At 44.8% G+C, this 25,499-nt stretch overlaps 1 protein-coding gene and 2 pseudogenes across 10 annotated transcripts; 1 reads left to right on the forward strand and 2 right to left on the reverse strand.

The window, feature by feature from the left end:
- Positions 1-1,410: 1,410 nt before the first annotated feature.
- LOC309864156 (CREB-regulated transcription coactivator 2 pseudogene) lies at positions 1,411-3,324 on the reverse strand (annotated as a pseudogene). The gene is made up of 3 exons: positions 3,312-3,324; positions 1,802-3,098; positions 1,411-1,721 (listed from the first exon to the last, which is right to left on the reverse strand). The product of its transcript is annotated as a CREB-regulated transcription coactivator 2 pseudogene (transcript).
- Positions 3,325-8,381: 5,057 nt separating this feature from the next.
- On the forward strand, positions 8,382-8,718 carry LOC309864157 (ATP synthase subunit epsilon, mitochondrial pseudogene; annotated as a pseudogene). The gene has a single exon. The product of its transcript is annotated as an ATP synthase subunit epsilon, mitochondrial pseudogene (transcript).
- A 1,131-nt stretch (positions 8,719-9,849) lies between these two features.
- LOC309865777 (butyrophilin-like protein 1) lies at positions 9,850-24,626 on the reverse strand. 8 transcript variants are annotated; one of them, XM_082732582.1, is made up of 10 exons: positions 24,318-24,626; positions 23,072-23,166; positions 20,769-21,116; positions 17,475-17,756; positions 17,161-17,361; positions 16,895-16,915; positions 16,776-16,802; positions 14,648-14,674; positions 12,110-12,136; positions 9,850-11,694 (listed from the first exon to the last, which is right to left on the reverse strand). In XM_082732582.1, exons 2-10 carry the CDS (start codon positions 23,154-23,156, stop codon positions 11,027-11,029), a joined length of 1,686 nt encoding a protein of 561 aa, XP_082588708.1. In that variant the 5' UTR covers positions 23,157-23,166; positions 24,318-24,626; the 3' UTR covers positions 9,850-11,026. The 8 variants fall into 8 exon arrangements, with proteins under 8 accessions (XP_082588708.1, XP_082588710.1, XP_082588706.1 ...); XM_082732584.1 differs by lacking the exon at positions 23,072-23,166; XM_082732580.1 differs by lacking the exons at positions 23,072-23,166; positions 24,318-24,626 and adding an exon at positions 22,380-22,595.
- Between the last annotated feature and the right edge of the window lie 873 nt (positions 24,627-25,499).

Here is a 25,499-nt window from a genome sequence, read left to right on the forward strand (position 1 = left end):
TTCTCTAAAGAACGCCTTTGTATTTTGATTGAGATCACATTGACTCTGTAAATGGCTTTGTGTAATATAGTCATTTCAACAGTATTAATAATTTATATCATAAACATGGGATGTATTTCCATTTGTTTGTGTCTTCAACTTCTTTCAGGAAAGTCTTATAGTTTTCATTGTACAAGTCCTTCACTGCCCTGGTTACTTATATTCATATTTTGCTGCTTTTGATGCTATTTTCATGTTCTGATGCTTCAGTATTAGTGTAAAAGGATGCCTCTGATTTTTGTAAGTCAATTTGTAATATGTCACTTCATTGGATCATTGATTACGTTCAACAGATATTTTTATTGACTCCAGATTTTTCTGTATGTAAGATGATATTTGCAAAAAGTGACATTTTCACTTCTTCCTTCCTGATGTGGAAGGCTTTTATTTCTTTCTCTTGCCTAATTGCTCTAGCTACGACTTCTGCTACTATAATGAATAGAGGTGGGGAGAGTGTCCTTCCTTGTTATGTTCCTGTTCTTAGAGGAAATGCTTTCAATTTTTCTTCATTGAGTAGGATGTTTGCTGTGGGGTTCCTGTAGGTGGCCTTTGTTATGTAGAGGTATGCTCCTTCTATACCCAATTTGTTAAGAGTTTTTGTCATAAAAGAATGGTATATTTTGTCTAATTTCTTTGGGCAACTTTTGAGATGATCATGTGATTTTTATCTTTCATTTTCTTGATGTACTAAATTACACTTATTGACCTTTGTAGGTTCAACTACCTTTGCATCCCACAGATAAATTCCATTTAGCCATAATTTGTTTAATGTGTGAACTCAGTTTGATAATGTTTTGCTGAGAATTTTTCTATCTGTATTAATCAAGGATACTGGTTTATTGCTTTTTTGTTGTGGTGGTATCCTTTTCCAGTTTGCTATCAAAATAACACTGCCTTTGTAGAATATATTTGAAATTGTTGCCTCTTCCTTAACATTCTAGAAGAGTTTGAGGAGTATTGATATTAGTTTTCCATTGCATGTTGATTAGAATTCACTAGTGAAGCCATTTGACCACAAGATTTTCTTTTGGGAGTTTTTTGATTGCTTACTCTATCTCTTGAGTTACAAGTTTTAAGTGTTAGGCCCCCCTGTAGTTTCATTGGACCCAACCCTTGCGCAGAATTCAGGGGCCACCAGGACAAACCCCTGACTTTTCCTCATTCTTCAGTGCCCTCATTCAGGTTAGAAAGAGGCTCTGTGGGCAGAGTGGAGTCTCTCCTGACCCAGGGGAATGGAGAAAAGGAACAGTGATGGGGCAGGGCCAAGAAGAGGGAGGCTGATGAGGCTCCTCACTGCAGATGCTGACTTTGGGATGAGTCCTCCACAACAGGATCACATAGCAAGCCATAGCGTTTGCTCAGCATGTGGAATCATTCCAGGCCCAGTGATTCCATGTGCAACAACTCCTCCAGCCCCAACCCCGGCAACAGCCAGATTGCTGACACCTCAAAGCCAGGCACTCCAGGCAGGGCTGCCAAAATCTCCTTACAATAACTTGGGGAGGACTCTCCTGAGAGGATGATGTTGGGCCCTGAGCCATGGCAGGAACAGAGAGTCAAGTCCTGGTGGTTGAGGGCATGGGGGTCCTGTAGGCCACTAATTGGCCATTTGTCTCCTAAAAATAAAGACCCCTCAGAAAAGCTGGGGGATCCAACACCAGGCTGGTTGATGGGCTTCCATGCTAAACCGTTCTTGCTGCTGAGACAGAGTGTGTACCTGCCAGGGGACAAACAAGTCCTAGCAGCAGTCATCAAAGAGCACGCTGTGAGGAAACAGGTTCCCCAGGCTGAAGTCCCTCACTAGCTGATGGTAAATTCTTGCTCATGCCCATTGAGCTGGGTGGGTATAGTGTCCCACAGTGTGGTGGGCTGCCCAGGGGCTGCCCACCTGAAGGTTACATTGGACAGGCCTGAGAGGACTATCTCTAGATGCTATAGAGGCTTTGGGGTAGGTGGCTGGGTGGGCAGAACCAAATTTGGGGGGCTGCATGGGTATGGAGGCAGCTTCTGGTCAGTGGACAATTTGCTGGTATCCAGGAGGACACCCTGAGTGATACAGGACAAGGCGTGAGACATTGTTGCCAAAAACTTTTTAGGCAGCTGCTCTTGGATGTCAGTTGGGCCTTTGGGCAAGCTCAGGAGACTGAGGGGCACATGGTGTTGGAGGGAAGGGATTCCAGGGGAAGAAGTTGGGTAAAGGGGGTACCCAGCACAGGAGAGGAAGCAGAGGGGCAGGAATTGGAGGATGAGAGAGCCAGAGCACTGAGTGAGGGGTGGCCCAGGGAGGAGGCTAACAGTGAGGGGTGGCTATCAGAACCTTTACATGGGGATGGGGACTGCTCCAGGAAGCCTAGGGGTTGGGATTGCTCAGGGAAGACCACAGGATGGGTAGCTGAGCAGGGAGTAAAGTCCTGCCTCATCATAGCCCAAACTTGGTCCAGGCACTGGATCCCACTGATCCTGAGGTGGATCATGCTGTGTCTTAATTTGGAGGTACAGATGCCCTCACTCCGGCTGGGGTAGGCTGTCTCCTCAGGGCCCTGGGGGGTGGGAAGTGCCAGGGAAAGTGCAGGTTGGTGAGATCAGGTAGGGAGCTTCCTGTGTTCATGGCTGGTGGAAGGGCAGGCACATTGGCAGGCTGGTCAGGGAGCACATGGTGCTCTAATTAACATCAGATAAGTGTTAATTGCAGGGAGTTCACAGGACTAAGATAGGAAGAACATAAGGACAGCTTCCAAACATGGCGTGGCTTCAACAAATCTTTGTCCTCTAACACGTTCTCTTCAATAACAGGGATTTGGAATCCACTTTACCATTCAGAAAACCTCAATGGTGGCTGAGCAGGATGCTAGGAGGGGCGGGACCTGGATAAATGTCCTGAGGGCTGGGGTTCCTCACACTGGTGTGAAGGCAGAGCCAGTACTTGTCCTATTCAGTTAGATGGTAATAGAAAGACCTGCCCCTTCTCTGCAGGGACATTGTCCCAGGGCACATCCTCCACCAGCTGAGCTCTGGGGGGGAAGAGACAAATAGGCAGGACCACAGGGAGAGTTGTCTTTCTGGAAGGGATAGCAATGGAGTGGAGACGCCATTTTTCTGGAATCTCACTGTAACTGTTCCAAAGCTCCTGGTGCTCAGTTCTCTACAATGAATACAGAGGCAAGTGGAGGGGGCTCTTGGAACTCAGCCAGGTCAGAGCTAATCTGGGTATCAGTGGGCAGAAAACAGCCATAAGGAGAGCTCCTTGTGTATGCCAGTCACAATGTGGGGACCTATAGGCCCCATGTGTTCCTCAACCCCAGGCTCTCTGGTATCTGCGCCTCCCCTACAAGCCTGTCTTCCTGACCTTCAGCCTCCACCTGTGCCTCTCAGATGACTAGACTGGTCTGTTCAGGTTGTCTACATCTTCCTAAGTCAGTCTTGGTCAGTTGTGCATTTCTATAAATGGACTCTTTACATATATATGTATATGTTCCTTATATGTATATGTTCCATATATATGTTTCTTTACATATATAATTTGTTGGTATGCAATTATTCATAGTCTTTCATGATTCTACATATTCCTGTCCTATCCATTGTAATAACCCTCTTTTATTTCTTTTTTAATTTTGTATTAGTCACCATACAGTACTATGTCTCTTTTTTTCTTAGACTAGCTAACTTTTAGCTAACTTTTTGTGTTCATCATCTTCTAGAACCAGCTTTTAGTTTCACTGATCCTTTCTATTGTTTTTCTGGCCTCTATTTCATTTAATTCTGCTCTGATTTTTATTATTTCTTTCCTTTTGTTAACTTTGGGCTTAATTTTTCCTCTTTTTCTAGCTCATTGAAGTATAAAGGTAGATTGTTTGACATCTTTCTAATTTTTTGTTGCTCTAAACTTCCTCTCAGAACTGCTTTTACTGCAACCCACAAAATTTGATATATTGTATTTTCATTTTCACTTGTTTGAGACCATTATTTTATTTCCCTTTTGATTTCCTCTTTGACCTATTGATTGTGTTACCAAACTCGGACTAGTTGAGCACCCAATGCCCAGTAAGCCAATGTCTGAGACATGGGTTTTGAGGCAAAGAAAGCTTCCTTATCACAAGGAAAGCCTAGTGAGAAGGCTGGCTATCATTCCCAAAGCTGCATTGCCCTCTGTAGGAAAAGGGACAGCCACTACTTGTTTGGGGAAGGAGGTGAATGTATGAGAGGAGGATGAGGTGTTTTTGGAAACCTTGAGAGGGTGGGCCTTGAAACAATCTGGAGCTCTATATTTTTCCAGAAAATAAGGTACCCCATTCAGGACCTGGAAAGATCAGGTATGTCAGATAATTTTGAGACAAATGTTTCTTTCCACTCCCCATTAGGTTTCTATAATCAGTGGGTAAACAGGGAGTAGGGGTAAAAAGCAAAGTAAATGATTGATCATGCATGAGGTTAAGAGATGCAAAAACGTCCTCAGTAGGGAATAAAACGTGACATGTAGCTAAGGTCATAATGCAACTAATACAATATAGTTCTGCATATGCTTTCAAGACTAGTCCAGGAACCAGGTGTCTGGCCTCAGTTGTTTAAAATTAGAATTAGAATCTTGCTGATTCTGCATCTGGATAATAAAACTATTGTGGACCGTCAGGTATTGAGGTCCCCTGCTATTATTGGATTATTGTCTATCTCTCCCTTAAGATCTTTATTTGTTTAATGTATTTCAACACTCAGGTATTGAGGGCACATGTATTTACAACTGTTATATCTTCTTTTTGGCTTGAAGTCTATCTTGTCTAATACGCACATGACTACACCTTCTTTCTTTTTTGGTACCATTTGCTTGGGTTATCCACATCCATTCCTTCACTGTAAACCTATATTTGTCCTTACAGCTAAAATGAGCCTTCTGAAATCATCACATAGTTGGGTCTATGTTTTTAATTTATCAAGGCACTATCTGTCATTTGATTGGTAAAGTCAACCCACTTACCTTTAAGTGATTATTGATATGAAAGGACTTACTATTGTCACTTTATCTTTTCTTTTCTGGTTGTTTTATATCTTTATTATTTCTTCTTCTTTGTGTTTCTGTCTACTTTTATCACTTGCTGGTTTTCCATGATGATTCCCTCAGTTTGCCCCTTTTTAAGGTTCTCTCTGCTCTAGATATTGTTTTGTCTTACCATGAGGTTTGTATAAACTGTCTCATAGATTAAATAGTGCTTTTCCTGCTGTTGGCAACTTTTTGTCATTTGCCTACATGGCTGTCCTCTTCCCCTTTTACATTTTTGCTGTCACAAACTCTTTTTCTGGTATGGGTTTGTTACCAACTGTAGTAACTCTAGTTATTTTTAATAACTTTAGCCATTGCTGTTATCATTAAGTGTTTAATGCCCTATTCTAAAATAAGGTTACAGTTTCTCATGCTGTCTGCCAGCTTACTCAGAGTCTCTGTACCTTCATCTTTTCATTGCAGTATTAAAGTTCTGCCCAATATGTCTTGGAGGCAGGACTAGTGCTGGGGAATTCCCTCAAGTTTTTTTGTCTGGGAAAGTCTCTATTTCTCCTTCATGTCTGAAAGATAAATCCTGGATACAGACTTCTTGTCTGGCAATATTTATTTGTCAATGCTATGAGTATGTCATTCCACTCTCTCCTGGCCTGCAGAATTTCTGCTGAGAAATCTGCTCATGATCTCTCCTATGGGAGCTCATTTTTAGGTTACTTTCTTTTATACTTTCAAGATTCCTTCTTTATCTTTGACATTTGACAGTGTCTTCGGAAAGTGTCTTGGAGATGGTATTTTGTATTGAGATAATAAGGTTATATATTAACTTCACAGACGTCTATGTCCACTTCTTTCCCCAGAATTGGGAAGTTCTCAGTCAACACTTTTGTAATAACAACTCTGCTTCTCTTCTCCTTTTGGTATACCCACTATTCTTAACTGGCTCTCCTAATGGAGACTGGTAGCTCTTGAAGGATTTCTTCATTTTTTAAGCTTGTTTGTCTTTTAAGTAATCTCTACATGCAACGTAGAGCTCCAGGTCACAATCCAAAGATCAAGAGTCGGATGTTCCACTAACTGAGGCAGCCAGGCACCCCAGGGTTTCTTCACTTTGAAATAAAATAATAAACCTTAGTTCTCTTCACTTCCACCTGAATCATTTCTAGATTCCACCTTTCAGATCATGTATTCTCCCTTCCACCTCATCTGCTCTATTTCCAATGTTTCTAATGCATTCTTCATCTCATTTACTGAGTTCAGCTCCAGAATTTTGGTTTGGTGCTTTTTTAGAAATTTGATCTCTTGGGTAAAGTACTCCTTCTATCCTTTTATTTTATTACTGAGTTCATTGAATTGCCTGATTCTCTTGTATCTTGCTGAATTCTGTTCTGACAGTTATTTTGAATTCCCAATTACTTAGATCACAATCTTCTGTAAATATAGGTTGGTGGCTGGAGAACTGTCATTTTCTTTTAGCAAAGCCCTATTACCATGATTTTTCATACTCTTTAATGCGATTTTCCTTAGCCGAATACTTTGAAGTAGCCAACACCTTTTGTAGGTAAAAATGTGTTAACTTTGATTCTAACAGTTCATTGGTGGGAGGTTAGAGGCCCATCTTTAGTATTACAGCAGGTGACAGAGAGAACAAGTTTCTGATTTCTCTTACCAGAGTAGCCCTGGTAGCTGTATAGACCAAGCTTAAAGAAAAAAAAAAAAAAAAGTAGGAGGCTGGCACTCTGCAGGGGCCAGTATGTACTAAGCCCTTGGGCTTTGGGTGTGCCCCACACTCCAGGAGGAGGATCCTCAAGTTCAGGATTCCCAGGGACCTGGGAGTTCTCTTGCTGAACTCTCAGGACAGACAGTGCATAAAGTGTTTCTTCTTCTCTGCCTCCCTCCCTTGCCTTTTCCTTCCCCCCACTGTCCCCTCCTGGTCACAGATACCCTACCTCAGAGGACGCTGCTCTATGGCTTCATAACTAGGGGGTCCTCCAGCCACAGCCCACAGGACCAAGTAGCCTTTCAGTCACTCCTTTCCAACCCCAGCTCCTCGGCCACAGGAGTCACAAGTGAACATTTCCACCACTGTAGAAGCCAGGTTAGCAGGCCCCACCAAGCTGCCTGGGCTCTGGTCTCCATGAGGCCCAATACAGCCTTCTTCAGATGTAAACATGGATGGATCTCTTTGGCATCTGGTGTGCTGTGCAGAGGAAACTTTGTTGGGTTTTGGAATCCTACTAGTTGTAAACAGAAAGGGGGAGACAAATGGAAGGACTCATTCTGCCATGATGCTGACCTCACTCCTCCCAAGAATGATGGTTTTAACCATTCTTTTTGGAATTACATGGGCAACTGGTGCACTTGTTTCAAAAGACTCCTCTTTTTTGTGTGGATAATTCATATCACATCCATACCTTCCTTTCCCCTCCATTTCAAAGGAAATATGCCATAGCCCATCTAAGGAATCCAGTGTCATAAAGCCACAAGCCATATGGAAGGAGGAGATGAACATGTCAGATAATATATTAACATATAGAGCATTTAAAATATATGTACAGATCCCAAAGAGTATATTTATGGCTTTATTGGTTTGTTGTTGTGTTGTTTGGTAAATTTGAAAATTCTTCCACTACCCTTTCCTATATACTATGAGAAGTGTAGTGCCCTGTTCCAACATACAGTTCAGTTTAGACATTTGTATCAGCCAGTGTTCAGTCAGGAGGCAGAAGCCACATCAGTCATTTTAACAGGGAAAATCTGATAGAAAGAATTACTAAGAAAGAGGTATTTAATTATGAAAGAGATAAAAGAAAGCTCTATGGAAACCAGAAGTAGAAGATACAGTAAGCAGATATTTCCTCTAGAACTGAGGTAGAGCATCCAAAAAATGGAATACATTTTAAAGAATAAGACTGACATTCTGTTTATTGGACCAGGTGGGACCAGAGTCCCCAGAAAGGAAAAAAATTCACCAACATGCTGCAGACCAAGCCTGTTGGGCAGGAAAACCCTCACTAGAGAACTGGCAAGATTCCTGGGAGGCAGCCCTCTAGAACACAACCTGCTACGATGCCATACTCATTCACCCAAAGGCAAGAGAAGCTAAGTCTTCTCCAGGGCACTGTCAGCAGCATTATAAGATCAAGGGGGAAATGACACCAAAACTAGGATACCTAGGTGGCTCACTCAGTTACATGTCTTCCTTCAGCTCAGGTCATGATCCCAGGGTCCTGGGATTAAGTCCTGCTTTGGGGTCTCTGCTCCACAGGGAGTCTGCTTTTCTCTCTCTGCCTGCAACCCTCCCTACTTGTGCTCACTCAATCTCTCTCTGACAAATACATAAATAAAATCTTTTTTAAAAAACACAAAAAGAGTCCTTCTTGCTGCTGGGCCGTGCATCGAGCCAACATTAAGGCATCCTCATGATTCGACCCGACATGCCCACCCTCGCGACATCAAGGTGGGGTACTGGCGACAGGCTGGACTCAGTTACATCCAGTACTCCCAGATCTGTGCAAAAGCAGTGAGATATGCACTGAAGGTCGAGTTCAAAGCAAATGCTGAGAGGACTTCTGACAGCACTGCAAAAATTGTGAAACTGAAAAAAGAGTAATCTACCCTGGCTAAAGCTTGAAATGCTACATTTTCCAAGGTGAAGATGTGTGGATCCATGTTACAACAGATTGAAAACTATCTCCCGGGGCGCCTGGGTGGCTCAGTGGGTTAAAGCCTCTGCCTTTGGCTGGGGTCATGATCCCGGGGTCCTGGGATCGAGCCGCACATCGGGCTCTGCTTGAAGGGGAACCTGCTTCCCCCTCTCTCTCTGCCTGCCTTCCTGCCTGCTTGTGGTCTCTGTCTGTCAAATAAATTAAGAAAAAAAAAAATCTAAAAAAACAAAAGAAAGAAAGAAAACTATCTCCCTGCATGAAAAGAAATCCTGTCTTGTTCTCGATTGACAATGCCAATAAATTAAAATATGATTCAAAAAAAAACCCAAAAGAGAAAAGCTTTTACCCCTGCTACATCTTGCTGTGCTCCTTCTGGTGCCCTGTAGGAATTCAGTGTCTGCATTCACAAAATCTGACTTGCATACACCTCCCTGGATGAGTCTAATTGAAAAACAAAGGAAGAATGCCCAGAGAGTTAGGCCTCCATTGAAATTTCTTGGCTGAAAGTGGCCACATTCTTACTGCAGCTCAAGGCTCTCATCTAGGGAGTAAATGTTTAAATTTTGAGGAGAAATAGGCCCATGTGGTGCCCATGTACTTCATGAGCTCCTAGCCTCCTTGTCCTTACCACACGCTGCCCCACATATTATTGTCCTGACCATTAAGGCTATACTTTCCTCCTTGCTTTGTGCTTGTGCTTGGTGTATTGATATGACCCCAATGAAACTGGAGGAAAAGCTTGGTTGGAGGCCTTTTGCCACTAGAGTGTCTGGTCCCCAGGCCTCTCCTTTCTCCTATGAAGGTGTCTGGAGTAAACTTTTCATTCACCATCTCAGGGTTTGATGGCCAAACCCAACAGTTCACTAACTGACAAAGACTGTGCCAAATGTGCCACATGGCAAAAATGAAACATTTATGGCATCCGGTATCAACAAATATGGCACATACAGGGTAGATTTGAATCAAAAGACAATGATTCGATAATGAGCAGGCTTCACACTTTCAGTTCCTCAACTTCCACAGACACCATTTTACTCACATTGGAACTTCCAAATAACAAAACAACTGCACATTTTCACCCATCTACAGGGCTACACTTAAACAAGTGAAAAAGTTCTCACTCTTTCCCCAAAATGGAATAAACAGGCAGTCTCGGGCATTGAATCAGTTATATTTATTCCTTAATCCAGCCACACTCATTTGACTAATCTGTTACCTAGAGATTATATTTGAAATATTACCAGGGACAACTTGCATAAAATCACACTGGTAAGAAGGGAGAAGGAAAATAGATAATTAATACAAAGGACACATCTACATGACAAGAAAGAAATATGCAACCCTGACTCCAGTCCTTTTCCTATTTTTGGTCACAGGCAGGAACTGAGATCTGTGACCTCCTGCTCCCACTTCCAATTCAGTGTCTTCCTCATCTCTCCCAGAACCACAACAGGTCGGTGTTCTAGTTCAGGAGCCAACAAAACTTTCTTCATTAAGGTCTGAGTCCTCAGCAGTCTGGCTTCCTTGTGTTTCCTGTGGGTTATATCCACCTTTGCAATTGGACTAGAAGTACTGAGAAGCCGTACATAGATTCTGGAACTGTGCTCATGGACAAAGCTTTCTGCAATTCATCCAGGGTCTGAAAACACTCATCTTCATTTACCTCTTTATTCTGGTAGCAGTTCTGTTCTCTCCAACTGCTGTTGACTCACAAGGAAACCCAAACTCTCATTTCCCATTCCCTGAATTAATGCAGCACCAGTGTTTAAGAAATAACAGATATTTACTAAGGTTCATTAAGATAAGTATTCCAGAATAGGAAGCACATACAATAGAATATTACACTCCAATCTTCTTCAAGTCCATTAGCCATACATTTCTTCAGAAATGTTCAGATGGACAATGTTTTTTAGTCAGAGTGCACATTTCCTAAAATAGAGCTGGTAACCCAATGTAGCCTCTGGGTTCATCTGGACAACTCAAACCATATAAAATAAACACCATTTAATTTTTCAGAATAATTCAGACATCTTATTACATATCAAAACAATACAAAGACTCCATGAAATAATGTTCATGATCAAAAGAAACATGACTTCCAATAGCAAAATTCAGCCAACCCCATTACAGCTGAAAAAGTCAACATTTATCTTCCAATACCTGAGCATAAGACATGAACCAACTATTCTCATAAACTCACCCCAGCAGTCTATATCCAGAAAAGAAGGGCAAGCCACCCAGTCATTCAGGACTAACTTCAAAGGCTATTACCCCTGGGAATGTGCAGCTCCAGGAGGAGCCACCATGAGGAATCTGGGACAGGGTTGAAGCATTATGGGGACATAGCTTCAGGACCACAGGGGAGTAATGGAGATTCAGCCTCTGGGAGATCACCATCAACACCACAGCCTGAACTGAACCCCTGTCTTGAGAGGCTCGCAGGATCCTCTGAAGAACAAGGAGGGTTGTTAACAGGTACAGAGGTCTGCACAGGCCCACCCACCCCAGAGCAGATGGTCAGGGACACATCTCCTGACCTCAACCTGAAGTATGGAAACAGAGTCCCAGAGGAGGAGGCAAGAGGGAAGGAGAAAAGGTGGGAACCATCAGTCATGTTGTAGAATGAGACATCCCCTTCCTTCAGGTCCAGGAAAACCCCTACCCTCTGGGGAATTGGCACAAGGAGTTCTGAATTATCAGGGAGGGAAGAGAATGTATATCCATACATCCCCACAACCCAGAACCCCTTTTCTGGGGATTCCTGGTACCAGCCTTTCCTCTCCACATCTCTCCTACAGACCCCCAGGGCCCACTCACTTCTATCTGCATTCCTAATCTCCACCTCCCAGTAACAGCACCCTGATGTGATGCCTTCATGACCCAAGATGCTATAGAACCCAAATTCTGTGTATTTGGTTGAGTCCTTCAAGGTCACAGTAGTCTTGTCATCAGAGACATCAAGGCTGGAATGGGCAGACTCTGGATCCAGACTGACAGACCCTGCAGAGACAGTTACCAATCATTCAAGGACTTGCCTTACCACATAACAAGGCACACAACCACCACCCCACCCCCAGACACCTAGCTGCATTCAGGGAGGACCAAAGCTCCTGAGATGAGAGCCTTCTGGCTCAAGCACACAGCCTTCCAACCAGAAGAAGTAAGCATAAGACTGATCTGGGGGTTAGACATGTCACAGGGCCCTTGAGGGCCAGACTGGACACCAACACTAAAGAATACCCATTTATATCCAGTATCAGTCACACCCAGTATTCCCAGCTTCATGACCTTCACCACCCCATCCCACCCCACCACCGTTGATGATGCCAGCATCTGTATCACCACAGCAAGCTGAAGGAGTTGTCAGCAGCCATGGGATAGCAGTAGGAGCAACCAAACAACTGAAGTAACTCACAGGCCTGAAACTTCTCCTTCCGCCAATCTACAAGAAAACCACATTGCACAAATGTGAAAAACAAATCAGATACTTGAGGAGACTGTACAAACCAGTGTTAGTACCTATCTCTGAAATACACTGAACCAAGACTTATAGGGGAAAATGTTTTGGAAGCTTTCACCTGATAATTTATTTTTCACACACATTAATTCTCTCTCTCTCTATCTCTCTCTATCTCTTTTTCACACACACACCACATACACACACACACACACACACACACACACACGCACACTCTCTCTATCATACACCCACAGCCGTCATGTTACAATGTTCCCATGAAACCCAAACCATAAAGCTTAACACCACTGAGGGGCTGGATACTGACCTAAAAAGAAGGCTTTTGGCACAGATTTCATTATCAAAATAGGCTTTCTCAATTTCTAGCCACATATCCATCCTGAAAGCTAAGTTTTCTTGAGAAAGAACCGAAGAGATCAAAATTTATGAGGGCTCCATTTACTTATAAAGAACTGGCTGAACTGAACTTGCAGGTTGACTCAAAGCCATGTTAGAGGCAATAGAACTTGGTGGATCTGCACTTGAAGAATGACTCTCAGCCATGGGTGAGGAGAACTCAGGATATGGCACCAGAGAAATCTTCCCTATCAAGAGGTAATGGAGAAGATTCAAGGAAGGAGAGAGAGAAGTTCAAAGCAAGAAAGACATGCATCTAGTGAAAGAAAGTAATGAATTTTCTTCCCTATATCATGGAGTATTGCAAGGAAAAAATCCCTGCTTCTCCCTATAATCACCTAGAGAGATCAAAAGCAGCAGGAGACACCACACATGATCAGCCCCCAAGTATGGCTGTGTCCTATCCCCAGAAACTGTGAATAAGTTTTGGCAGAGAGGACTTTACAGATGTGAGTAAGATTAAGGAACTGAAGATACAAATGCAGCAGGGGTGGAATAACAGTTTCTCCAAAAACCTAGATGGAACCTCAAACCCAATTATCCTAAGGTCCTGAAATGAACAAGAGAAAAATAGAGGGACCCCATCCCTCAGTGACACAAAGCATAAACTCCTCCAAACTTCATACTCCCTTTTGGGAAGAAGAAAAGTCAACTGATCACAGCAAATGTGTATCTGTCATTAGACCCTGAAAAGTCCTCACAGTAAAGCTGTTACCTCCGACAGGACAGAGACTCCAGAACAAAATTAGAACAATTATAAAATAAGAACAGGACACTTTCTCTAATATTTGCCGACAACATGGGACCCATATTCTGCAACCCTAGGATCACACTCCTCCCCCGACAACTTTGGAAGAGTGAGATGGCCTCATTATGTGAAGCAAACCCAGTTAGAGAATTAATTCAAAACACATTAAAATAAATATAAGTCTTTTAAGATATCTCTCAAACATGTATCAAGGAGTTTATTACTTTTTGTGCACCCAATAACTTGCATGTCCTCTGTATACTTCCAACTCTAACCACCATGGCTTTCATTTGTGGTCTCTCTCCTACCCAAAGCCACCCAAACTGTCTCTTCTACTCTCAGTCACCCAAAGTGTCTCTGAGAGGAATCACAGGCTCTCTACTTTCCTTATCTTCTTCTCTCTTCTCCAGTCAGCTTTTTTTCCCTGATTTACTCCCAAATTTTCTCTGGTAAACAATTTTCACTCCTCTGAGCTTCTCCTATTGAAATCCTCACACATTGCCCCTAATAAATCTAACAAGTACTGAGCCCATCAGGTAAATCCAGAATTCTCCTAAAAGGAGTGATAATTGTTGTGAACAATTATAAGTTACTGTCCTTTAAAAAATCAATTTCTTAATGCTATAATATAAACACGTACATGAGATTTTGTATATAATGGTCAGAATCTCACAAACCCATTACCAGAACTCCCTACACATCCTGGAGGCTCTGGATCTGAGAATCAGAACAGCTGACCTAAAGAAAACTACTTCCAAAACAATCATGGAGGTTTAGAGGAAGATACCTGGCTTGGACAAGGAGTCAGAGCATGCAGAAGCAAAATGAAGACCATCACTCCAGAGAAACAGGGAAGAAAAAAAAAAAAAAAAAGACAGGAAAACCAAAGCAAGATCCAAAAAGAGGTAGGAATTTCAGGACAAAATGGATTCAGAAACAAGGATCCCTTAAGGAAGACTTGAGTCCTAAGCAGGTAAGCTTGATTTCTGAAATCTTCCAGAGACAGCAAATTCTGAAGTACACCGTCAATGCCATGGTCCAACTGTCCTTACAAATGACCACTCTGTTGTCACTGTACCAACAAAACTATTAATGAACAAGGTACGTTCAGAGGGTGTTGCTAATTCTAACAGCAACCTACAGTAGAGGATGGGTCAGAATAGAGGCAGATCTGTGTTCCCAAGGACAGTCCCTGCAGTCTTCAGAAGGACACAACACACATAACAAGGAGATCAGGGACACCAACCCCATCCTGTTGTGAGGTCCAATGACAGAGAAGGTGGCACAGTGGAGGCTGGGAAGGTAAAGCCATGGGAAACTGAGTCACTTACCTGCATACAGTTTAGCCTTCTTCAAGGCTGAAAGGGAAGACACCGTGGTGAGACATAAGCCAGAACAAGTCTGCATAGCATTGATCTACTGGCACTTGCCTCCTCTCTGTGCTACAGGTGACACTATAACAGAGTAAGGAGAGAGGCTAGAGAGGAGATACCCTCCTGACATGGGCAGACAATAGGATGTTCTGGGAAGTTCCCTAGACCACAGGTCAGAGAGCCGGCATTGCAGGCTGAGTTCCATGCCTGCCAATTGCTTCTGTGTGACCTTTGCCAAGTTAGTGTCCTGAGTCTTAAAAACCACAACATTAAAATAAAAACTCTGAGAAACAAATGGAGGGTTTTGGAGGGGAGAGGGTGGGAGGTTGGGTGAGCTTGGTGGTGGGCATTATGGAGGGCACGTAATACATGGAACACTGGGTTTACTGTATAAACAATGAATTCTGGAACACTGAAAAGAAATTTAAAAAAAAAGATACATGTGGTTGAATACTAAAACCATCAAAATGACAGTTAAATTAAAAATCAAAAGCACTTTTAACTATTCAACTTCTATTCTCCTACAGACAAGTGGACTCAAGAGTCAACCAAGAAAAACAATTCTAACCAGAAGAGACAAAATTTTAAAAATAAACAATTAAATTTAGCAGAGTCCAAAGAGACAATGAATATAACACAGAATTGAACGACTGATTATGACATTAAGAATCTCTAAGGTAGGGGTGCCTGGGTGGCTCAGTGGGTTAAAGCCTCTGTCTTCAGCTCAGGTCATGATCCCAGAATCCTGGGATCGAACCCCAAGTCAGGCTCTCTGCTTGGCGTGGAACCTGCTTCCCTTCCTCTCTCTCTGCCTGCCTCTCTGCCTACTTGTGATCTCTGTCTGTCAAATAAATAAATTAAATCTTTTTTAAAAATCTCTAAGATGAAAAAACTCAAGTTATTCATTCAATTTTATGCACAAAAGCATTGCAAGGCCAGTTATCTATATGCATTTAGTTTTCTGAATAGAAGAGACAGAGCTTCTGCAGAAACACTAAACCCATAAGAGTCAGGTAGGCCTCCTGGGGCCAGTGGAGAAGAATTTTAATCTCTAAAGAAATTTCATGTTTAAAAAGTTGGTAGCAGTATGGGAGGTACTCAGCATAAATACAGTCAACATCTAAATTTGTTTCTTCTTTTTTTTAAGGGGTGCAGGGGGATTCAACAATAAGTCAAAATGTGCATTTCAAATAAATTTTCAATGGAAAATAGTATTCCTTCAAAGAAAAATACACTGTGTCCAACCATTCTTGATTACCAAAAGAAAATGCCTAATACTAACAAATTTCATCCACAGAATTTTTCTGAAATGAATTCCAATATCAATCACATCCCAAAATAAAGAAATTTTCACATAAAAAAATGCAAAATTTTTATTCCATCTGCTTTCAATTGCTTTAAAGTTCAAAAATTATGCAATGTATGAAAATGTTTTAGGGAGTAATGTATACATTATTACATGAGTGTAAGAAATCATTATTACATCCAATGATTTCCAGGAAAGAGAGATATGGGAAATAACACAAAAGAGGAGATTAATTAAGGACCAGGATGTTAGGTGAGCTCTAGCATAAAAGTGGCCAACGTTCTCTGAAAACATATCACTGGATCACTGACAGCTTATCCCACGACATTCCCACCCAAGCTCTGCCCAGTCCTCTACCCAACACTTTGTGATCAGTACCTCCAGGAACAGGAGAGAAAAGACTCTCCCACGATGGTGTTATGTGTAGGGATCACACCCCTAAATTTAATGACCCCATTTATTTATATAGTTTCTCTAAAATGTTCCAGAGTATTCAAGTTGACTGAGAACCAGTTGCATTGAAGACTAAAATCCTACAAAGGAGGCGGGTAGATCAACCCAAGATGCACCACGGACTCCGGTGACCACCATCATTTCAGGTTTCAAAGCATCATGTGCAAACCAATAGCCCAGTTGGGGAAAGCCCATGGAGCAAGTTCTGCCTCCCACCAGTTTCCACCTCTGCACCAGGGATGGGTCCACATGTCTCTGCATGAAACGGAGAGGGAAAGCTATGGCTTAGGGGGCAAGAGACCCAAGGACATCCGGACAGTCACTCACCAACCAGGTAAACAGATTTCCTCCAATCTGAAAGGCAACATAGGAAACAAGTGAGCTAAGAACCAGAATGTCTCCTACAAATGTGACACAGAAACTTCTGGGAAAAGGACACAACATACCAAGATCTGCTTGGAGTTCATCTGAAAAAAAGTGAAAAATACTCTTAAACCCCCATCACTAAGAGCAGAAAAGACTGCACCTGGAAAACCTGCAAGAGCATATATATGTCTCCTTGAATATCTAACTCCAGACCCCTCAAGCCTCCACAGCCCTACCTGTCCTCTCTGGTCCTCCTCAGCCCCCTGCTCCTGGCCAAGGGCCTACTGTCTGCTTCTCCTCTGCACCAACTTCCACACTTGTCTGCCTTGGCCCTGTCCTGCCTTACCTCTGGCCTTCAGTGCCTCCTCCTTTATCTGCTGGATCTCCTCCTTGTCTCTGTGCAATTTCTTCCATTCCTGTGTCTCCTGGAGCTTTGCAGTATGTTCTCTCATGATGTAATAGGCAGCCCCAAGGATTGGGAGCATCAGAACAGTCAGGATCACCATGAAAACTGGCTTCCAGGGAGAACTCTGAGGGAAGAAGGGTTCTATGCCCCGCCAGACACCCCATCAGGGCACTGCTCTGACAGCCCCGCCCAGCACACACAGGGACCCCCAATCAGACCATCCCACCCTTGTAGGAGTGGGAAGTAATACTGACCTGGGATGAAAATGGCCATTGCCTTCTCCTGGCCCAGGATGGGGTTGAGGACTGAGCAGGTCACATTCCCTGAAGAGCTGTCCCTCACCACAAGAGTGGTCTCTATGGTGAACAGCCCTTCACCGTCTTGGGCTTGAGTCTCAGAGAACGTCAGGAACTTCTCTCCACTGAGAGCTCTCCACTGCACTTGGGGCTTTGGGAACCACCCCGAGGCCATGCACACAACTCGGACCCCGTCCTCCTCTGGCCCTGTGATGTGCACTTGAGGGGCAGAGCCCACACCTAAAGAGAGAAGCTGGAGAGCACAAGAAGGCCACCCAGAGCTCAGGGATTCCAGCAGAACCTTCCTGTACACAATACCATCCACAGCACTGAGTTTTGGGGGCTCCTTGGGGGAGTGGTCCCTACAAGGATTAATGTAAGGGGTCCTGCCATGGAGAACAGAAGGAAGGAACATGGGGACCTGTGGCAGGCCCAGAGAGCAGGCTCTTCTCCCCAACCATGAGGGTGGGAATTCCATCACCCAGAGGGATAGAAAGAGGAATTTGGTTCCAGGATCTATCCTTCTCTGTTCTTCTCAACTCACACACTCTCCAGGGCATCTGCAGGCACACCCACTGCCACTCGGTCATCACTTCCACCAACTACATACCTCCTCATCTCACTCCCTAATATCTACATCTCTGGTTTAGCTGTGCCAGGATTCCTCACAGATGCTTCAGACTCAAATCTTGAGCTAATTCATGTTTGGCCCCAACTGTGATAGGATAATGATGAAAATACCCCCAATCTTTCAGCCTTCTTTACATCCAGCCAGCCCTCTGCCACCTCTTGTTAATGCCTTCACACTCTGCTTCTGGGCTCCATCCTGTGACTTGACTCAGTCCCTGAAAGCTCAGGGAATGTGACTCTAGCAGAGATTGGAAACTGCTTCCGCCATTGCCTTGTCCTCTGCCACAGGACAGACATCTTCAGGCTAGTACAGCCTTTCCAGCTGAAGCTGTCCTAGATCAATCAATAGCCACCTGGACAACACCAGCTGAGCAAACCCAGCCAAGGTCCACTGTCAGGACAAAATATATTAAAATAAGAGGCGTATTGTCCCTGTTGAAAATAGGGAAAGAGAGCCCCCTCCCAGCCTTTTCTTATAGCATTTACTTGAGGAAACTTGTGGTTCTGGGTGTTTTCTCTCCTCTTTGAAATGTATATAATTACTTTAAAAATAATAATAATTGGGCCTTTTGCCAGCTCTGTGATCCAAGAATGTGTTTCTCAAGGACCTGGGAGCCCTCGCTTTGAACTGCTCACACAAAGGAAGACAGCAGCCCTCTCTCCCCCTTCTCTGCCAGAATAGGAACCTAACCTCAGTGTACACCACGATCCACATGTAACATCACCGCCTGTCATCATGATGGGAGAATTGGTTAAAAAAATTTAAAAAAAAACACTACTTTAACTTTTATTTGTCTGCAAAACTCTTCATCTCTCCTTCTATTCTGAATGATCCCCTTGCTGGATTCTTGGCTGCAGATTTTTTTTTTCCTTTTAGCACACTGAATATATCATACCACTCCATTCTGGCCCCAGAGTTTCTGTTGAAAATTCCACTGAGTATATGTAAAAGTGTTGAATCACTATATTGAACACCTGAAATGAGTATAACACTCTATGTTAACTACACTGGAATTATTTTTTTTTATTTTTAAGGTAGGAGAATTTAGTTTTCCTTGGAATAAAGCCAATTAGCTAACTTACGTGATCACCCAATTTCCAAGAAAATATTAGGTGCCCATCTAGGACAAACAGTGCTGGCAAGTCTACCTACTTGAGAGCTCATAACTGTTGATCCTGAGAACGTGTATGGAATGAGTTCTGTCTGCATATGGAAAAGATGAGATTTCTTCTGTCTTTGCATTTCTGGATAGAATCTCTGTGATGCACAGCACATTGTACTTAATGCTATTTTAATAATAAAAGGACCTTTCTTCCTACTATCTTAGAGAAAAGCTTCTGAGTTGGAAGATTATGTTTTTAACTATATTTCCCCTATGTGACTGAAGGTTTATGAGTAAGACCTAATAAGATTAGCCAAACACAGCCCAGATGAGCAGAACTCCCTGAATGCCAGATTAAATATGTTTGGTGTTATAGACCACTGAGATTTCTATGTCTGTGTTACACAGCATTATGGCAGCAATCTGCAGCTTACACATAAAATCAATATTTCTACCACTAAAAAACCGATTTAAAAAAAATCTGTGAGTACCTGAAGTCCCTTCTCTCCACACCTCTAAACCCTCCTTGTCCCCAAATCTCCTCACTCAGCTGGGTCTACTTTCCAAAACTCTCCAATGGTGGAGTGGTCCCTTCCCACCACACTGCCCCTACATGAATGCAGGAGGCCTCTCCACCCCATAAATACATCCAGGCCTCCAGCCTTGCTCACCTTCCATACACCTTTCATTACAGCTGCCAAAGCAAACCTGCCCTCACACACCTCGCTCCACTGCTCTGTTGAAAATTCCCTCAGCCCTGAATCTAAATGGCATAAGAGCACACAAAGCCTTTGATATCTGGTATTACCACTCCCACTACCCCAAAAACGAAACTCCTATCCAATTCCTCCTCATCCCACCATCAGCATCCATCAGGGAGTACACAGTCCAGGCCCGGGACAATTCAGTTGACTGCTCAGACCCACAATCACCATGCTATGTATGCGCCACACAGATCCATCAACCAAAGGCCATTTCAGAACACTGTCTGCTTCACTCAAATATCTGCTCAAGTGTGTGTTACTCATGGGCTTCTCCTGATAAATCCCATCTCTGGGCACCTGGACCAGGAATACCTCTATATTCTGGAGAGTCACCTCTCACCACCCTCCCATTCACCTCCACACCAATCATGTGGCCTCGCTCTCTGCCCAGACTCACCAGCCACACTCCTCCCTTAGGTGTCTCGTGTGAATGTTCTTCTGCTTGGAAATCTCATCCCTAAAATATTTATTTGGCTAAATCTCTACTCATTACCTTCTAATGTTGTCTATAACCTATTTGGCTATTTATTGTCTGTATAATATAAACTCTACAGGGACCTTTATTTGTTACACGGAGATATCCAGGTGCAGAGAACATAGCTATCACGTACCAGAAGTTCTATATATTTAAACTGAATAAATGAAGAGTGAAAGACCACTTTCCCTCTTGTATAAATTGAGGGCTATTAACTTGGACCCTGAGGTGGCTCTGAACGCCAATACTGCAGGTCTCTAAATATCGATCATCAACCCACCTACCACCTTGAGTTCCACACTGGCCTCTTCATGGAAGATTCCCATTCGGAAGAAGCAGGTATACAGCCCATTGTCAAAAGCCTGGACGTTGTGGATGCGCACTGCAGCCTCCCCCTGGAAGAGGAAATCCTTCACCAGTGAGGTTCGCCCCCTGTACTGAGCCAACTGCTCTTCTCTCTGCTCCCGCTGGTTTTGATAGATCAACACTGCTTCTGAGAACTTGGAGCGGAACCACCGCAGCTCCATATTCTCCACATCCATGGCCGGGGACACAAGACATGGCAGTGTGACGTCCGCACCCAGCACTGCCACAATGGGTTTGGAGGGGCCAATCACCATAAACTCCTCTGTGGACACAGACATAGGAGTGAGAAAGCTGGAGAGATACAGGACAGGGAAGAGAACACATTGGCAGGAGGGAGGCCCTGACTGAGGGACTAAACTGTGACAACTCCTAATGGGACAACTTTATCCTACAACAATTTTGAAACACAGAAATGGTGTCAAAGAGTCTCCTCAGAAGCCTGTGCTCCTGACTCCAGGTCCTTCCAGGAAGGACTCTCTAACTTAGTAGGTCCAACCTTCCACAGGCATCACAATCACCAGGAAGGCCTGTGGAACACAGACTGCTGGGCTTTACCCGCAGACGTCCTGGTTCAGTAGATCTGGAGTGAGTCCAAAAATGTGCATTTCTGAGGAGGCGGTGCGAAGCTGATACTGATGTTCCAGGGACCACACTCTGAAAACCACAGCTCTAACATGCCTCCTCTTAGGACAGGACTGAAAACTCACCAAAGAGCACTACTGTGGCCTAGTGGTAACATCCTCCTCATTGCAGCACACCTGAAACTTTCCTACACCTGCTCCTAAAGTTATTGTTTTTGCCCACGTCTTTGTCTTCTACTGAATTATATGTGTGCTAGAAACTAGACCTCACGGCTACTTCCATTAAAACCTGCCTTCAGGGGCGCCTGGGTGGCTCAGTGGGTTGGAGCCTCTGCCTTCGGCTTGGGTCGTGGTCCCGGACTCCTGGGATCAAGCCCCAAGTCGGGCTCTCTGCTCAGTGGGGAGCCTGCTTCCTCCTCTCTCTCTGCTTGCCTCTCTGCCTACTTGTGGTCTCTGTCTGTCAAATAAATAAATAAATAAATAAATAGACAAAAACCTGCCTTCACTCCACTGCTCACAGGACCCAAATTACTACCTGTTACCAAAGAGGGTTCATCCCACTGCCCCCAGCCCCTCGCAGGCCTTGGTCTTCTAAGACCTGGTAGATATGTCACACCAGGACACTTCTGCAGGACAAATCCCACCTGACAACCAAACACTGACTTCTCAGCTCCTGTGCTACTCAAATTTGGCTGAGTCACCATCTGTCTCACCTGGGGGATGACAATTACTAGTCTCCCTGTGACATCCTCCCTCCAGTCAATGTCTGTGAACCTTTAAACCTGGAACCAAAACCAAACCATGTGCCTCCTCTACCAAAGCCCTTCAATGATTCTGCAGTTGCCCAAGTGATCCTGAGCCCATTAAGAAAGACCCTCCCTGCTCTCTGATCCCCAACTCCTGCTTCTCTCCCCCTCATTCACTCTGCTCAGGCCAACACTCACCTCCTCTGCTCCTTGAACACCGAGGCACACTGCCAGCTTTGTCTGGCTGCTCCTCACTGTGGAGAACCTCTTCCCATGGGATCCAGACAGGCTCTTCCCACCTCTTCCATGTATTTGTTCCCATCTCACTACATACAGTGACCACCTTATGGAGCACTGCTGCCTGCCCACTTGCCATCCTGCAGCCCTGACTGGCCCTCCTGCTCTACGTCCTTGTCCCATGCTCTCTCCACTAACAGACAGAGACTGTACGCGGTTCTGGTACAGGACAGGTACTCACTGTCCCTGCCAGAATGTAAGCTCTGTAAAGAAAGAGACTGTCTGCTTTGTACACAGAGTAGCACCTAACATGTACTCAGTGCTCTATAAATATTTGTGAAATAGAAGTACCAGTAAATCCAGGAAAGAAAAAATAAAGACAATTATTTTCACACTTTTCATAGTGAAATTCACATTTTTTACTTTAGAGACTTAAACTCATTAGAGAACTGTCATGCTCCCATGCCCTTATTTTGCAGTTCTGGGATTCTTCTTATGTGTTTAATTTCAAATAGCAATTGGGGGATCTCCAGAATCTGGGTAGAGCCAGGGACTCCACCAATAGCCATCTGTCCTAATGGAGACAGCAGCAGAGCTCTGGGGGCTCTCACCCACCCCAGGGAGACACAGGGAGGGGGAAGGGACACACTCACCTGCAGAGCCCCCAGCAGGCAGCTGCAAGAGGAGAAGCAGGGAGGGGAGATGGGCAAGCAAGGAGTCCCTGCAGCAATCCTCCATTTCCTCAGAGCTGGGGGGACACAGGGCAGGAGGCAGGTGACACATCCAGAGAAGAAGCAAGGCCAGCCCACAGTTCTGGGCCTCAGAGCAGACAGCATGGCTCAGGGCTGGCAACAGTCCCCAGCAGGAGCACAGCCTTTTCTACTGCTCAGTATGCTGATGGGTGGGGGCCCCACAAACCTGATGCCAAGAAAGCCCTCCTAACCCTTTGGAAACTTCCCAACCTGCTCTGCCCACAGGACCAGACCCTTCCCACCTCAGCACAGAGGCCTCCTCCACATCTGCATGAGTCACAGGACACCACAGATGTCTGGGAACAAAAGGCGTAGACTCAGGGCCCTCCCCATGAAGGACACACCAGCTCCTGTGTGCTGTTCTTCTGCTGCCCCCTTATTATGACCAGAGAATGACTGAGAAGCACGAGAGTCAGACTGCATCCTCCTCAAGGACACTGTGGCTCCCACCACAGGCACGTTGTTCTGGGGTCCTTTGATAGGTGAGTTCACCCTGATTTCAGCTCTTGTCTCCTGCAGCCCTTTTCTGCTCAGGACCAAGGACGTGGACTTGCTCATAGCTGAAGCCAGACAATTCCCCATGAATGGTTAACCCTCATCTTCTCTATCTTTGAGGAGTTTCTGACTCAGGATAAAGGATCCCAGCAGAGCAGTGGGACGCACAGGATAAAATGAGACCTGGTCAGAAAGAAGGGCTCAAACCACTGACCTTGAGGGGGGATGGGGGCAGCCAGTGGTCCTGGGAAGGACAGATTCTGGGGCTGACTGCTAAGGTCTCCTCCACACTCAGCCACCTGCTGTGGGAATCACCTGAGGCAAGTTTCTTGACCTGCTCTGCCCCAAGTCCTATCTGCAATGTGGAGAGAGTAATAAGATCTCATCCCACGGTATAAGAAGTATCCTATGAATTTATGTATGGAGAGTCAGTGCACATTAGAACAGTGCCTCTTCCTAGGAATGCTACAGAAATGTCATTAAGTAAATGAGTAAAGTGGAGTCCCCACTGTAGTTGTCCTGGGTCATCTCAGAGCCTCATTATTATTCACTCCAGCTCCCCAGCCCCACCATGATCTTGTCTACCTCTTCCCAAGCATCTGCTCCCCACTTACCTCTTCTTGTCCAGCAAGTGTCTTCAGAACCCACACACCTGCTTGAAAACCTGGGGCTTCTGGAGCGTCTCTAACTCAGTACTGTGAGACCTCAGCCAGCCCCAAATCTGCTCTCAGAGATTGCACATGCAGTTCACTGCTCAAGCCCCAAAGCCTGCTCCTGCTCCAGGTGCCACAGGCTCCTCTTGTCTGAGAGGCAGCTGGTTCCAGGAGAGTGGAGAAGCACAGCCTGGCACAGGTTGCAGAGGTCTCAGCTGAAATAGGGACCTGGGGCACTCAGCACTCCCAGATAGAAGAATCCTGCGCTGACTCCTTCCACCATTTGAAAGTGAAAGCTTACAAAATGCAACCCTAGCAGACTCTGCCCTGCCCTCTGGACGGTGCACCCTAGTTACCAGGAAGGAAACAGCATGATCATAGCCACAGAAACAGGGCAGGTACAGATACACGGACCCACTTTGCAGGGGGACACAGAGACGGAGACTCCGTAATCCTTTGTTGAACAACTGCCACTCTCCATGTTGGCTAGCTTCTATACCAGAAGTAAGGAGTGTGTGTAGCACAGCCAAGATTAAGAAAGCCCTATGCTTGGGGCTACTTGTACTTTCTGTTCACTACCAAAACTATTCTGTTCATTGGTAAATCCTGTCAGCTGGTGAATGCTATGTGGCGGGAGCCTTTGAAAAGCCCCCAGTGTAGCTGCTTTGCTTTTTATCACCAGGAGGTAATCCAGGTGCTCCCCACAGCGTACCAACAGAGGGGTTAAACCTGAGCATCACAGAATCTTCCAGGACCAGCTATAGGACCCTGGCCCTGCCCCAGCTGATTGGACAGCACCCTGTGGCTTCTTAATACTGTACTATCACACAAGGCTGAGTACACCACTTTTTTTTTTTAAAGGTTTTATTTATTTATTTGACAGACAGATCACAAGTAGGCAGAGAGGCAGGCAGAGGGGCGGGGGTGGGGGCTGGGGGAGCAGGCTCCCTGCTGAGCAGAGATCCCGATTGGGGTTCGATCCCAGGACTCTGGGATCATGACCTGAGCAGAAGGCAGAGGCTTTAACCCACTGGGCCACCCAGGTGCCCCACTGTGTACATCATTCAGCCCCTCCCCGCCAGGCCACAGTGTGCAGCAGGAAAGGCAGATTCCGTGGTCTCTGAAGGAACACTGTGGAGCACTAGGGCTTCCTTTCCAGCCCCTCCCTTCCTGCAGTTCCC

This window comes from Mustela nivalis (assembly GCF_964662115.1).
Source record: "Mustela nivalis genome assembly, chromosome: 5".
Lineage (NCBI taxonomy): Eukaryota > Metazoa > Chordata > Mammalia > Carnivora > Mustelidae > Mustela > Mustela nivalis.

What these genes read in the sequence shown, in the direction of transcription:
- LOC309865777 (XM_082732580.1), bottom strand. Translation starts at nt 22,557, where the DNA reads ATGGCAAGTGGGCAGGCAGCAGTGCTCCATAAGGTGGTCACTGTATGT. An exon ending in GTGTTCAAGGAGCAGAGGAG is followed by an intron (nt 21,117 to 22,379) that starts GTGAGTGTTGGC and finishes CTGTGTCCACAG; the next exon opens with AGGAGTTTATGGTGATTGGC. An exon ending in GAAGGAGAAGTTTCAGGCCT is followed by an intron (nt 11,695 to 12,109) that starts GTGAGTTACTTC and finishes CTGTCTCTGCAG; the next exon opens with GGTCTGTCAGTCTGGATCCA.